The 12,617-nt window shown below is 43.8% G+C and overlaps 1 protein-coding gene across 2 annotated transcripts in view; it reads right to left on the bottom strand.

The window, feature by feature from the left end:
* The window catches only part of UBE2T (ubiquitin conjugating enzyme E2 T), a 32,114-nt gene that overhangs the window by 3,127 nt on the left and 16,370 nt on the right, over positions 1-12,617 (bottom strand). For both annotated transcript variants that reach the window (XM_073319778.2, XM_073319777.2), the window contains exons 2-6: positions 7,403-7,515; positions 5,994-6,063; positions 5,194-5,299; positions 3,254-3,352; positions 3,006-3,089 (exon numbers count right to left, since the gene is read on the bottom strand). In XM_073319778.2, coding sequence (XP_073175879.1) covers positions 3,006-3,089; positions 3,254-3,352; positions 5,194-5,299; positions 5,994-6,063; positions 7,403-7,511 — 468 coding nt within the window. In that variant the 5' untranslated portion in view covers positions 7,512-7,515. The remainder of the gene's footprint in view (positions 1-3,005; positions 3,090-3,253; positions 3,353-5,193; positions 5,300-5,993; positions 6,064-7,402; positions 7,516-12,617) is intronic.

Here is a 12,617-nt window from a genome sequence, read left to right as displayed (position 1 = left end):
CCAACAACTTTCATTAGTCTGGGGAACGAGACTGCCCAGCTATTTTCCAGAAGTCAGACAATTGTCATGGGTGCAGGTGCCTCCTACTGTTACAACTGCAAAACAATTCTAGTTGTTTCCTCTACAGCTTGCTGGATATTTGAGTGGAAAAAGGAAACACTAAGCAACTGAGGCTGCAGGCTGCCTTTGACTCCTTTGTTAAAACCATTTTAGTTGAAGGGTCAATAAACAGAAGCTATTCCACAGTTGCTGCACTTCTCTGACCAAGCACTATGAAGAGTTCTGAGTCACGATCCATCCTAGCAGCTGGTTGTGGGGGGTAGTAACAGGGTCCCTGCTTTTCCCTCTCCTCCACACATCTAGGACCTGATTCTCCACAGCCCAGCACCTGGTGCAGTCATTCACGGCAGCACAAAGTGAGTAACACTGCCATCTGAGCACTTTACACTGGCCTACGTGACAGCACAAGGTACAGGACAATGGAAAACTCAGACCCTGAGGAGCCCTCTTCGATCTCTCTGTAGTTGATATGGTGAGAAATTAGAGCATCTCTTCCACCACAACCTCCCACTCCCTCCCACTGTGTCCAGGGGAGAATACTAAAACAGTCTCTTTGCTGAGCATGTGGAAACGGGCAGTGGCTGGCTGCATGTTGTTCTGCCTCAAGAGACCTCATCTCTATAAACTTGCCCTAGCACTCTGCACCTACAACCATTTGTCTCATGTTGTGCAAGAGGCAGTTTCTCATCCATCGCCACTATGACAGACCTGTTATCCTCACTCCTTTCACTCTAGGTCTAGGAGGGCCTCAACCTTGTACACATACAGGAGCTTGCTCAAAGAGTAAAATCCCAGGGAACTCCTGCTGAGCCGACGTTTAGGGTGGCTAATAGGACTTCAGGTAAATACTTTATCTGAAAATGTTTTTAATGTTGCCAAAGGAGTTCTGGGAAGTCTCCTGACCATGACATTCCATCAGGTGAGGGTGCAGAAAGATGGCTAGTTATATCATCTCATCCTTTCACTAATACACTTCAGCACAAGAGATCTCTCCCAAACAAACACGATACTAAGGAAACCCACCTTGCAGAAAGTCTTCAGTGCATTGACAGCCCACTCCCTTGCCCCCATTGAGTGTCACCACAGCACTGGGGCAGCTAGAGGCATAGTCCATTATGACTAGTATAAATTTGTTGGAGATCTAAAATGTCTAGCTCCATCTTCAGAAGCTACACATAAGGAAAGGGGTTGAATAGCAGGCCCTATATGTTTTATCCACATGCTAAAACCACAGAGAGGAGTGACCAGCACCTTCTACGCCTCTGTATATAGGGTTAGAACATTTGTAATGCTTACAAAACACGTAACATTGGCTAGGCAGCTGGTGTGTCTGTCCTCTGCTTTCTACTCTAATCAGAATCATGGCACTACTTTGTTGTGCTCCCCCATATATTTTTGTATCCAGCCACTGTCTCTCATTATATATACTCAGACTGCAAAGTCTTTGCGGCAGGGACCCTCAGTTCAGTGTGTACACATAGTGCCTAGCTTCTCCCCAGCTTGCCAAAACACCGTGCCACACCCAAACTTAAACAAACCAACAAAAACATTTTCTCAGCTCATCCTTTGAATCTCAGGCTTTCAATACCTTCCCTCGACAGGGATTCTGGCAGTCCTGCCTCCTGCAATTTCCTGTCTCAGTCTCCATCAGCCAGTTCCTTCTCATAGCCAGCCCTTCAGTGGAACTCCCTCTATAGCGTCAGGTGCAACTCTGCCCCCTTACTGGGCTCAGCTGGGAGCACCTGCTCTGGCATAGGGGAGCTGGACCTACTCAGTTACAGGGGCTAGCCACTCTGTGACAGATGTCATGAGCAATCCCCATGTTAAAAGGACATAATCCCCTTCTATAATCTGCATATGACCTCACATTTCCCAAATATAACTGTATATTTATATTACACAAACAGAAAGCTAGCACCAAGTACAATAGGAAGGGACATTTTGACCAAGGACATTGGGGCAGATCCCAACTCTTAAAAATATCGCAGGACACTTTTCGTAAGTCCATGCAGAGCAGACACAGGAAGTGGAAGGACACACCTGAGACACAGGTCAGGTAAACTCTAGAAATGTTGCCAGCATAATAAATGTCAGTTATGGGTGTGATTTTTTTAAATGAACGCTTTTATAACCAGCAAAGAGCCCTAGTGTAGACACAAGCTATGCCTACACTAGGAGCACTTTACTGGTACAAGAATATCAATATACCATACCAAGAAAGCACACTTAGTGTGGACACAGCTACACCAGCAGAATATGGTCTACATATATGGTAAAACCACCACTCCAACGCCATCACAAATGACAAAAACTATACTGGTAGAAGAGCAGCTTTGCTGGAATACCTGCATCTACAGTAGGGCTTCTGCCAGCACAGCTCCGTCACTCAGGGATCACACACGCCTCTTCACACCCCAACTGACATAGTTATCCGAGTAGCAGTCTATAGTGTACACCTAGCTGCAGTTATATCAGCAAAAAAGTCCTTTTGCTGGTATAAGCCGTGTCTACACTAGTTATACTGGCAAAACTTTAAGCGTATACGAGGCCACTTACACAGGAATCTCTAGCTATGACAACGTGGGCAGGGAAACAAAGTAAAGTTTACCTAAACAGAATTAACAAAAATTTCTGAAAGAGCGAAGTTAAATTCAGAGAGTTCACATTATGGCACAATCACAGCCCTGGCAACCCAGGAACTCAATTCTATGAAGACAGGCAATCCACTCCCAATAAAAAAATACTGGAATTGGAACCTGAAATAGACATCCAAAAATGCACTGGGGTCAGTGGGTTAGAGGCAAGAAAAAAAGAACAGCATTGAAAATCATGCCTATAACTGCGTCACTCACATTACTCCCTGAGGACTAGCAAGATTATACATGTGAAGATTAGACTACACTCAATTCCTTTGTAGCAGAGTCAAGGCATGGTACATTTCTTACCCTATTTTGCTGGCTTGCATACTTCTCAGTCCATTGTTTGGCATTTCTGATGAACACTTCCTTGTTGTATTTATACTCCGAGGACTAGAAATAATAAAGCAAGAGACAAGGAGGGTAGACACTTAATCAAGCACCTGCAAACACTCTTAGTTCCCTATATAGAAGAGTGAGCACAAGTACCATATAGTCTCTGCGCTAACTTGCATGCTCCCGCATTTGTACCAAGGGAACAAAAGAAGAGTACATACTATGTCTGCCATAAGGGGGTCATCGGGGTTAGGCTCGCTCATCAGAAGCTGTATGGAGGTCAGCAATGTGGAGATATTCAGGGACGGCCTCCATGCACCCTTCACAGAAACAGAACAATAAAAACAGAGCTTAACAGGGAGAAGTCTGATCATTAGCTGACATACAGAAAACAAGTTTTCCTCTGCAGTTTCCAGACCTCAATGCAGTACATAACGTGGTTACCACCAGGTGGTCAGCTTATAAAGCAGGGAAGACATCTGATGCCAGATTAGTGGATCTCAAACCAATAAGGTTATGGCCTCTCCTACAAAGGAGAAAAACATTCCAGGACCAAACTGGCTCTCACTCTTTTGATTCACCACAGCTACAGTGCTAACTTCCTTTATCAGACAGACAGAGGCACAGAGCTCAGACCAATTAGCCCTGGAGCTTCTATTTGGGCCATTTCAAGAGAGCAATTCTAGTGACACAGAGGAGATCTCACTCCAATTTAATTGACACTGACCCGCAGTGTCATCTGTCATCTACATCTGTATTGTATCAGGATCCAGGCTGTGATTTTTGACACGGTCTCCCACAGTATTCTTGCCAGCAAGTTAAAGAAGTATGGGCTGGATGAAGGGACTATAAGGTAGATAGAAAGTTGGCTAGATTGTCCGTCTCAATGGGTAGTGATCAATGGCTTCATGTCTAGTTGGCAGCCGGTATCAAGTGGAGTGCCCCAAGGGTCGGCCCTCCGGCCGGTTTTGTTCAATATCTTCATAAATGATCTGGAGGATGGTGTGGATTGCACTCTCAGCAAGTTTGCAGATGACACTAAACTGGAAGGAGGGGTAGATACGCTGGAGGGTAGGGATAGGATACAGAGGGCCCTAGACAAATTAGAGGATTGGGCCAAAAGAAATCTGATGAGGTTCAACAAGGATAAGTGCAGAGTCCTGCACTTAGGATGGAAGAATCCCATGCACCGCTACAGACTAGGGACAGACTAGGCAGCAGTTCTGCAGAAAAGGACCTATGGGTTACAGTGGACGAGAAGCTGGATATGAGTCAACAGTGTGCCCTTGTTGCCAAGAAGGCCAATGGCATTTTGGGATGTATATATAGGGGCATTGCCAGCAGATCGAGGGACGTGATCATTCCCCTCTATTCGACATCGGTGAGGCCTCATCTGGAGTACTGTGTCCAGTTTTGGGCCCCACACTACAAGAAGGATGTGGAAAAATTGGAAAGAGTCCAGTGGAGGACAACAAAAATGATGAGGGAACTGGAACACATGACTTCTGAGGAGAGGCTGAGGGAACTGGGATTGTTTAGTCTGTGGAAGAGAAGAATGAGGGGGGATTTGATAGCTGCTTTCAACTACCTGAAAGGGGGTTCCGAAGAGGATGGATCTAGACTGTTCTCAGTGGTAGCTGATGACAGAACAAGGAGTAATGGTCTCAAGTTGCAGTGGGGGAGGTTTAGGTTGGATGTTAGTAAAAACTTTTTCACTAGGAGGGTGGTGAAACACTGGAATGCGTTACCTAGGGAGGTGGTGGAATTTCCTTCCTTAGATATTTTTAAGGTCAAGCTTGACAAAGCCCTGGCTGGGATGATTTAGTTGGGGATTGGTCCTGCTTTGAGCAGGGGGTTGGACTAGATGACCTCCTGAGGTCCCTTCCAACCCTGATATTCTATGAGTCTATGATTTTCAGAGGGGCACCTGACTCATAGGTCCATTTGAAAATCCCAGCCCTTAAAGCATTAAAAAAAGCAAAGAAAAATAGGTCTTAGTGAGTAACCAATGGCATGCATTATATAGTCACCTGTATCATGAGTATCCATGTAAACAAGAGCCAATATTAAATATCAGTGACGCTTTTTACAGCCGGGACAATAGGGGAGTTTAGCATCATCTGTAACCTTGTTGATCCCCACTAGAGTAACACTGCCTTACTTTGGGTGGTAATCGGAGAACATCCAGGCAAATCCTTCCAGCAGAGTCAATGTTGGGATGGTAGATGGGTGTCAGAAAGCGAATCTTCGGGGGTTCAAATGGATATCTTTAAAGAAAAGGTGTTAAAGGAACAGATTTCATTTAAAATATAATCTACCGGTAAATTGAATTTTCAGTTCCATTAGCATTCCATTTGCCACAAACAACACTATAGTGTCCTCTCCCCAGCCACCTGCAAATTCCAACCATCTTCTCCTTAGCAAGTTTTTGGAGAAAACAGCTCCATCTCTGGCCATGCCCTCTAACACAATGGCCTTGACTGTTTTCAGTTTGGTTTCTGTCCTTTGCACGGCATTAAATTCCCTTTTGCTGAGAAGCTAACTTCTCATTGCCTCAGATTACTTATGCACCATACAGGTCCTTTTTTTTTCCTTTCAAAAATATTTAAAGGCATCAAAATAATTTAAGGATCCTGACAAAGTATTTCTAGATTTTTTTTGTGCATTGTTACACACCTTGGGAGTTTGAAAGTGAAATCTTCCTATTACAAATAAATAAGTACATTAATAAAATCTCTTACCTAAAAACTGATTGATAATATCACAAACAGGGAGACTGAAGGCAAAGAACCAAACTATTATACTTTATGCCCACTGCTCCAATCCTCCTAATATACAGGATACCACCTCTTCGTATCTCACACAAACTGACATGTTTGACAGGAAGGTAAAAATAAACATCCTTCTTACTAGGTGTGTTCCCCCCTCTGCCCACCTTCCTAGATGTTGTGATTTAGTTACCTTTCAGGAACAACTACTTCCAAGTTGAAAACTCCTTTATCATATGGCGTGTTTGCACCACCCAAAATTTCTTAAAGAAAAAAATTAGACAACTATTACATTCAAAATGAGTAAGTGTCCCCCTCCCAACACACACACACACACTCCCATCATGCTTCTGCTACAGTCGTGCATTCCCATCACACCGTTTCTAAGTGTAGCAATGTCTGGATCTGCCAACAGAAGTGATCGCTGCCACCTCGTCACTAAACGTTTTGTTCTACCTTGCTGTGCAATAAGGTCAATAACCCCTATGTTTTAAGTGGGAACTGGGGGGGTGGGGCCTAAACAATCATTAGATATCTAATTCTGGAAGCAAAAAAAAAAAAGGCATGGGACTGTTACAGGCTGGAACCGCATCACTGACAAAAATCATATTGCTGGAGCTCGGCTGAGCAAGTGCTCTGCACAGTGAAGAAAGAGTATGTTATGTTGTCTCACTAATTCCTTCCGTGTGGCTGACCTTTCTATCTTTACACCCAAGCAAAGCCTGGATACTTGCTCCCTTCTCATACTTCAGGAGTCATGGCCAATTTCAACTTCTGAAGGAGAGAAAATTTCTCAAGTTCAGACTGTGAGCATGATACAATAACTATAGTGAACTTCAGCCACTAGTTGAAAAAGCTGTTGAATTAATGTTCAGCCCTAGAACGAGGACTGAGAATTGGCCTAGAGACCCAAGCAGTCTCTTCCATTAAGGTGGCAAAGCTAACGTTTAGGATTACAGGGCCATAATCTTCAATAGTGCTCCCCTGTATCGTTTCTTCTGGAAGTCAGTGCCTGAAATGGAGTTAATCTAAAGGGCCAAAGGCCGAGTTATGGAGGAAAAACTCTGTAGGTGCCTGGCCTTCCTCGTAGTAGGAAACCAGAGTCTCCAAGCCATCTATAAAACCTTGTTAGCAAAGCACATCCAACCCCCTACATTCACAGATTCCTTCAGCGGTGTTGAAAAGCCAGGAGAGGAGGGTTACGGCTACTTCTAGCAACAGTAACTCATGTCACTTGAAGAACCATAAGTCCCTAAGAACTTAAAAGGGAGCATACCACAGTGTGGCTGTTTCCTTAACTACTCCCCCGAGTCCACACTTCCTAGCCACATGACCAGAGATCCAATCAATAGGGAACATAAAGAAGGGGAATTCCAAAAGAATAAAAAAGAAGAGCGGACAAGAATCAAACAAAAATTTCATGGACTGGGGTTAATTTCATCCCCAAATTGCTACGTACAGACAAAATATTCACTCCTGTGAATGTGTCACCAGGAGGCTTTGCCAAGACACTGCCCAGTAAACATTACCATAGCAGAGAGAATTTTGGTGAAACACCTACCAAAAACAAAAAAAACCCCAAACCATGATGATAATACATACGGGCTCGTAGATCATCCATCCGGTTTTTGTTTTGCCAGAACATAATGCCTGGGGGAGGCTCTGTGGTCAACAGATGCAGCTCTCTCTTCAGTCGTGAAGTTCTTTGCATCGTGCTGAAATATTGTAAGAAGAATTAGCACCTTATAGCTAGCACCTTTCATACTGTAGATATGGTACTGCCTTTCACAATAAAAAGTCAAACATCAGTTGCGCAAGGAGGACGGTCATTGGAAGCAGCCATTAAATATTCATCAACAGCCGTCACTTAGCCTTTAATATTAGAAGCTATTCTGTTGAGAGTGACACAGAGCTACGAAAAACAACAACGATCCTTGGAATTCTTTAAAAACATCTCGTCTCTATGGCAGCAAGAACCAAATTTTATACACCCTCATGTAGCCCAACCAGGTAGTAAGATGACTTGGTCCACCAGAATGGATAAAGCAATGGGCTGGGATTCCAGAGACCTGAATTCTAGTCCCAGTTCTGCCACTGGTCTGCTGCATGACCTTGGGCACGTCACTTCACACCTCTGTGCCTCAGTTTTCTCCTCTGTAAAAATGGCAGTAACGACACTGACCTCTTTCGTAGAGCACTTTGAGATCTAGTGATGAAAAGTGCTAGATAAAAGCTAGGTAATATTATTAAACTGTACTAACCAGGTTAAAACAAAAATATGCTTTATCCCAGGTATAGATCTTGGCTAAAGCATGGAATTTTGATTTTTTTTATTAATCCTTCCTCAACAGGGCAGGGTGGGCAGGAAGATGGGCTAGATTAGGGTTTCTCAACCCATGGGTCGGTACCCAAAATTGGGTCATCAGAGCGTTTCAAATGGTCACGTGACAGCTCCTGTCCCACGGGGCTGGCTGGGCTTGCCTCCCTGCTCCAGGCACTGCAGCCTCTGGGGTCCCAGCAGCACTCAGGTTTGGCCCAGGCATCATGACGACGGGAGTCTGGGTAGGCCAAATTTGAGCGAGGGGCACTGTAACCCCATGAGCCAGGTCACAACTCCACTCACACAAATTGTGGTTGCAACGCCCAGACCAAAGAGCCAAGCCCAGCCAGCCCCACAGCACAGGAGCTGCAGGAGCCAGCACTGTGGGATGAGTGCCATGTAGGATCTGACCCAAACCACCCCAAGGCCTCCATCCCTAGACTATTTACTGGGTTACAATGGACCATAAACATTTACAAATGGGTCCTGAGCTCAAAAACATTGAGAACCACTGGGCTAGATAACCTCTTGAGGTTCCTTCCAGACCTACATTTCTATGATTATATAACTAAAAACTGACCAAACCATCTCATAAGCCAGCTCATGTACAACACACGTTCAAAATAATCAACCATGCTGAGTAACCAATTATGAGATCATCAGGACTGTTGGGATCAAAGCATGTTGTGGCTGCAATACAGTACAAATCTATGTGGTTAAAACTGTCCTGAGCAATCTCCGTGAATATTCCCAATCAAACATAAAAACACCCACCAGCTGGGACAAGACAGAGAACCACGAAAATGTCACTAATTTGCCAAAAAATAGTTACTGGCAATGAGGAACAGATTTTGGCAAGTGGGAATTAAAACGGGTCCAACCCTGCCTGCAGCAAGATAGATGGCTAGTAATCTGGATCTTCCTAATATGTGGGGGGGTCCTCACCTGTCAGAAATTATAGCCTCCCTGCACTCCATGTCAGTGGCTACTTCAAAGCATGGACAATCTACCCCTGTGTGTGTGGCGGGGGGAGGTGGTAGGGGGTCACTCCCCACCAGGATAACTATGTATCCCTCTGCCCCCACCCAGCTGTGGGGAAGAATCAAGCATTCCCCCCTCCCCCGCATGAGGGCTAACTGTCTCCCTTCTCCCGATGATCACCCCACATTGTGTTTTCCCCAGGAATTGAAATTAGAGGGCGTGATTGAATTTACAGAGGGGTGAGAGCCAAGGGGCGAGACCACGAGGACAAAGGTGGGCTGTATGGCACCATAGTAAAAACTGAAAAATGTTCCACAAGCATTTTATTAGATTTAACTCATTTTAAAATCATCACACAAATGAAATTAGCTATTCAAGCCTTTTGTGAAGCACTACATCTACATCCTTCTTGATTTCTTGTTGTAATTTTGCACAACTCTGTTAATGAACTTCTCAAATGCAGTGCGTTCATCTTTGGTGGCTTCTCATGTGTTCAGTACTTCCAGTCCTTCAGTTGATATGCTCATTAGTTCATTCACATGATCAGGCAGAAGGCAACTTCTTTCATAACACCAAATCCTATTAAATGATGAAAAAGAACGCTCAACTGTAGCTGTTGTGACTGGGAGTAGCAAGAAACAAATTCCTACTTCTTTCATCCCAGGAAACATAGCACAAAGATCGGGTAGAGCCACTAGTGATGATAAAAAAGAAGCTGAAGTCAAATCTTCATTCATTCGTTGCATGACATTCCACTCTGCATTTAAATTCTCTATTCTGTCCTGAGCACATGGCAGCTCCATTGCTGGCAGTGCCTCACTCCACTCAATTGTCGGTGTTTTATAAGACAGGGATCTGTAAAATCTACACAGAGGTTGAGTAGAATCCAGACGTCGCTGTTGTAGATTTGTAAGAATCAAGTCAATGTACTTTTTCAGCTAGCTTAACAAACACTTCTTGTCCTCTTCACTTAAGGAAGAGTCATTAGTCCACTTCTGGATTGAAGTCTTTGCTTCTTCCAGTACATTTTCAATGGATATTTCTCTGATTGATCCAACTGTACGTCTATTGCTGGACAAAGATCTACTACTGTTGTAGCAGATGTCAATGACCCAAGTGGTTTCTACAGTAGCCTTACAAGAGAGAGAATAGCGATTGTCTTCCCTGAACGTAGTAGCAAAAGTAGTCCACCAGCCTCACTACTTAGATCTGTCCCCTCTTGGTAGATACTTTCCAAAGCCAGTAATAAGGGTTGCAGTAATTTTAAAACAACAGCCAAGGATCACTCATGAAAAAGCCAGTGGGTTTGCTCTTGGACTAATTTGAACTTCAGTCCCAGAGCATCTTCTGTTTCTTCCAAGACGTTCACCCTTTTTAGACTCTTGCTGGAGAGAAAAAAAAAAAAAAAGGAGTATAACAAAGTCATTACAATTATGGCTTTTTGAAAGTCTTTTGAAGATTCTGCAGCTCGTACTAGCGCTAGCTGGAGTAGATGGCCTTTGCAGTGTGTATAGGAGAGATTAGGGTTACACTTCTCTCTGAGCAAAGCTTGTACTCCACCATGTCTTCCAGAGAAGTTTGCTGCTCCATCAAATGCACAAGCACCCATCTGTTGGAGTCCAATTTACAAGCATTTAACTCTTCTAAGATGTGGGTTGTCACAGATGCAGCCGATGTGTCTTCTATAACCTTAACATCTAGAAATGCATCTGCTGGCCAACCACTGACATCAAGATAACGTATACAATGACTTAATACTTGACGCCCACTTGCATCAGCCATGTATGCAAATTTTTTTTAATTTTGCAAGAGAATTCTTCACTTTTTCAACTGCTGAGTCTTTCACAGTTGCATCACATACTTCTAACCAGTTAGTTGAGTTTCTTGTAGAAAAATAGTGAGCATTTGCCGGTCTTGTTCAGAACCAGTGTCTAACTTCAGGGTTAACAAGTGACAATGCACTTAACACTGACCTACAGTTTGTAGTGTGCAGTATTTCTTGCTTAAATAGAAAGTATGATGCGACCGCCATGTTTATTCCCACAAACTGTGTTGTGTATTCAGCATTCTTAATGGCCTCACTGTAACGATGCTGGTTCTGGTGGGACCCAACTGTGAGTGCCAATTCAGGACAAAGTGCTTAAAGCAGGGCAGTTACAGCCCAAGGTTGGGGTTTCTATGCACACCAAGGCAAACCAAACCAGCCAGACACAGAGGACTTTGGTTTTACCCCACTGGCTAACCACAAGTCACACAAGCAATTCCCTTAGACACCCCAGTTTCCCAGTATCACCACCAGTGCCACTTGTTATGGGGACAAATGGTTATGAAAACCAATACCCCAGTAAAAGAAAAAAAAGTTCTCTCAATTCCAAATGACCAAGCCCCAGACCCAGGTCAATATACAAATCAAATCTTACCCAAAAATCATGCTATTGCCAATCCTTTAGAATCTAAAATCTAAAGGTTTATTCATAAAAGGAAAAAGATATAGATGAGAGCTAGAATTGGTTAAATGGAATCAATTACATACAGTAATGGCAAAGTTCTTGGTTCAGGCTTGCAGCAGTGATGGAATAAACTGGAGGTTCAAATCAAGTCTCTGGAGTACATCCGCAGCTGGGTTGGGTCATCAGTCCTTTGTTCAATGCTTCAGTGTAGCAAAGTTCCTCCAGAGATAAGAAGCAGGACTGAAGACAAGATGGAGGAGCTGCAGCAGCTTTTTATAGTCTCTTGCCATGTGGTCTCTCTTTCTTTGTCCCAAGGACAAGCTGTCCATCACATGGCATGGAAAAACCTCAGAGTTCTGTCCATAGGCATGTCCCTGCATACCTTGCTGAGTCACAAAGTGTGTCTGCCTTCTCTCAGTGGGTCACTTGTATAGCTGATCGTCCTTAATGGGCCATCCAGCAGGCTAGGCAGAGCTGACACCAACTTGTCTGGAGTGTTCCCCAGAAGCACAGTACAAGTTTGAAATACAGACAGTATAGAGCCAATATTCTAACTTTAACTACAAAATGATACACACATATAGACAGCATAATCATAACCAGCAAACCATAACCTTGTCTTAGACACCTCATTTGACCCCCTTTATTCAAAATTTGGTGCCACTACAGGACCTTGGTTGCAACAATGATCTAAATGGTCCCAGATTATATCAATAACATCACACCTCATTAAGTACTTCTAAACTTGATGCAGTACAGAGGCTTGGTGTTTTGCAGCCTTTTCATGTAGTTTATCAGCATTGACTTTGCTGATCGGTCTGGCAAACCAAGCTCCTCCAGTATTACCAATTGTAGCAGTGGGAAGCTTTCCTTCTTCGTAAGCTTTTTTGCAAGAAATGCCATCTTTTGTAACTTCAATAAATGGAAAAAGTTTGACCGACAAACATTGGGAACTGCCTTCAGGTTGTGGAGACACAGTTTCTTCAGTAGGTAGTTTTATCTGTGCTTCGGATAGTTCAGATGTAGATACGCCACTTGAACCTTCAGATGACATGTTGATATAGCC

This window comes from Lepidochelys kempii, chromosome 21 (assembly GCF_965140285.1).
Source record: "Lepidochelys kempii isolate rLepKem1 chromosome 21, rLepKem1.hap1, whole genome shotgun sequence".
NCBI lineage: Eukaryota > Metazoa > Chordata > Testudines > Cheloniidae > Lepidochelys > Lepidochelys kempii.
This window is presented reverse-complemented; position numbering and strand designations above follow the sequence as displayed.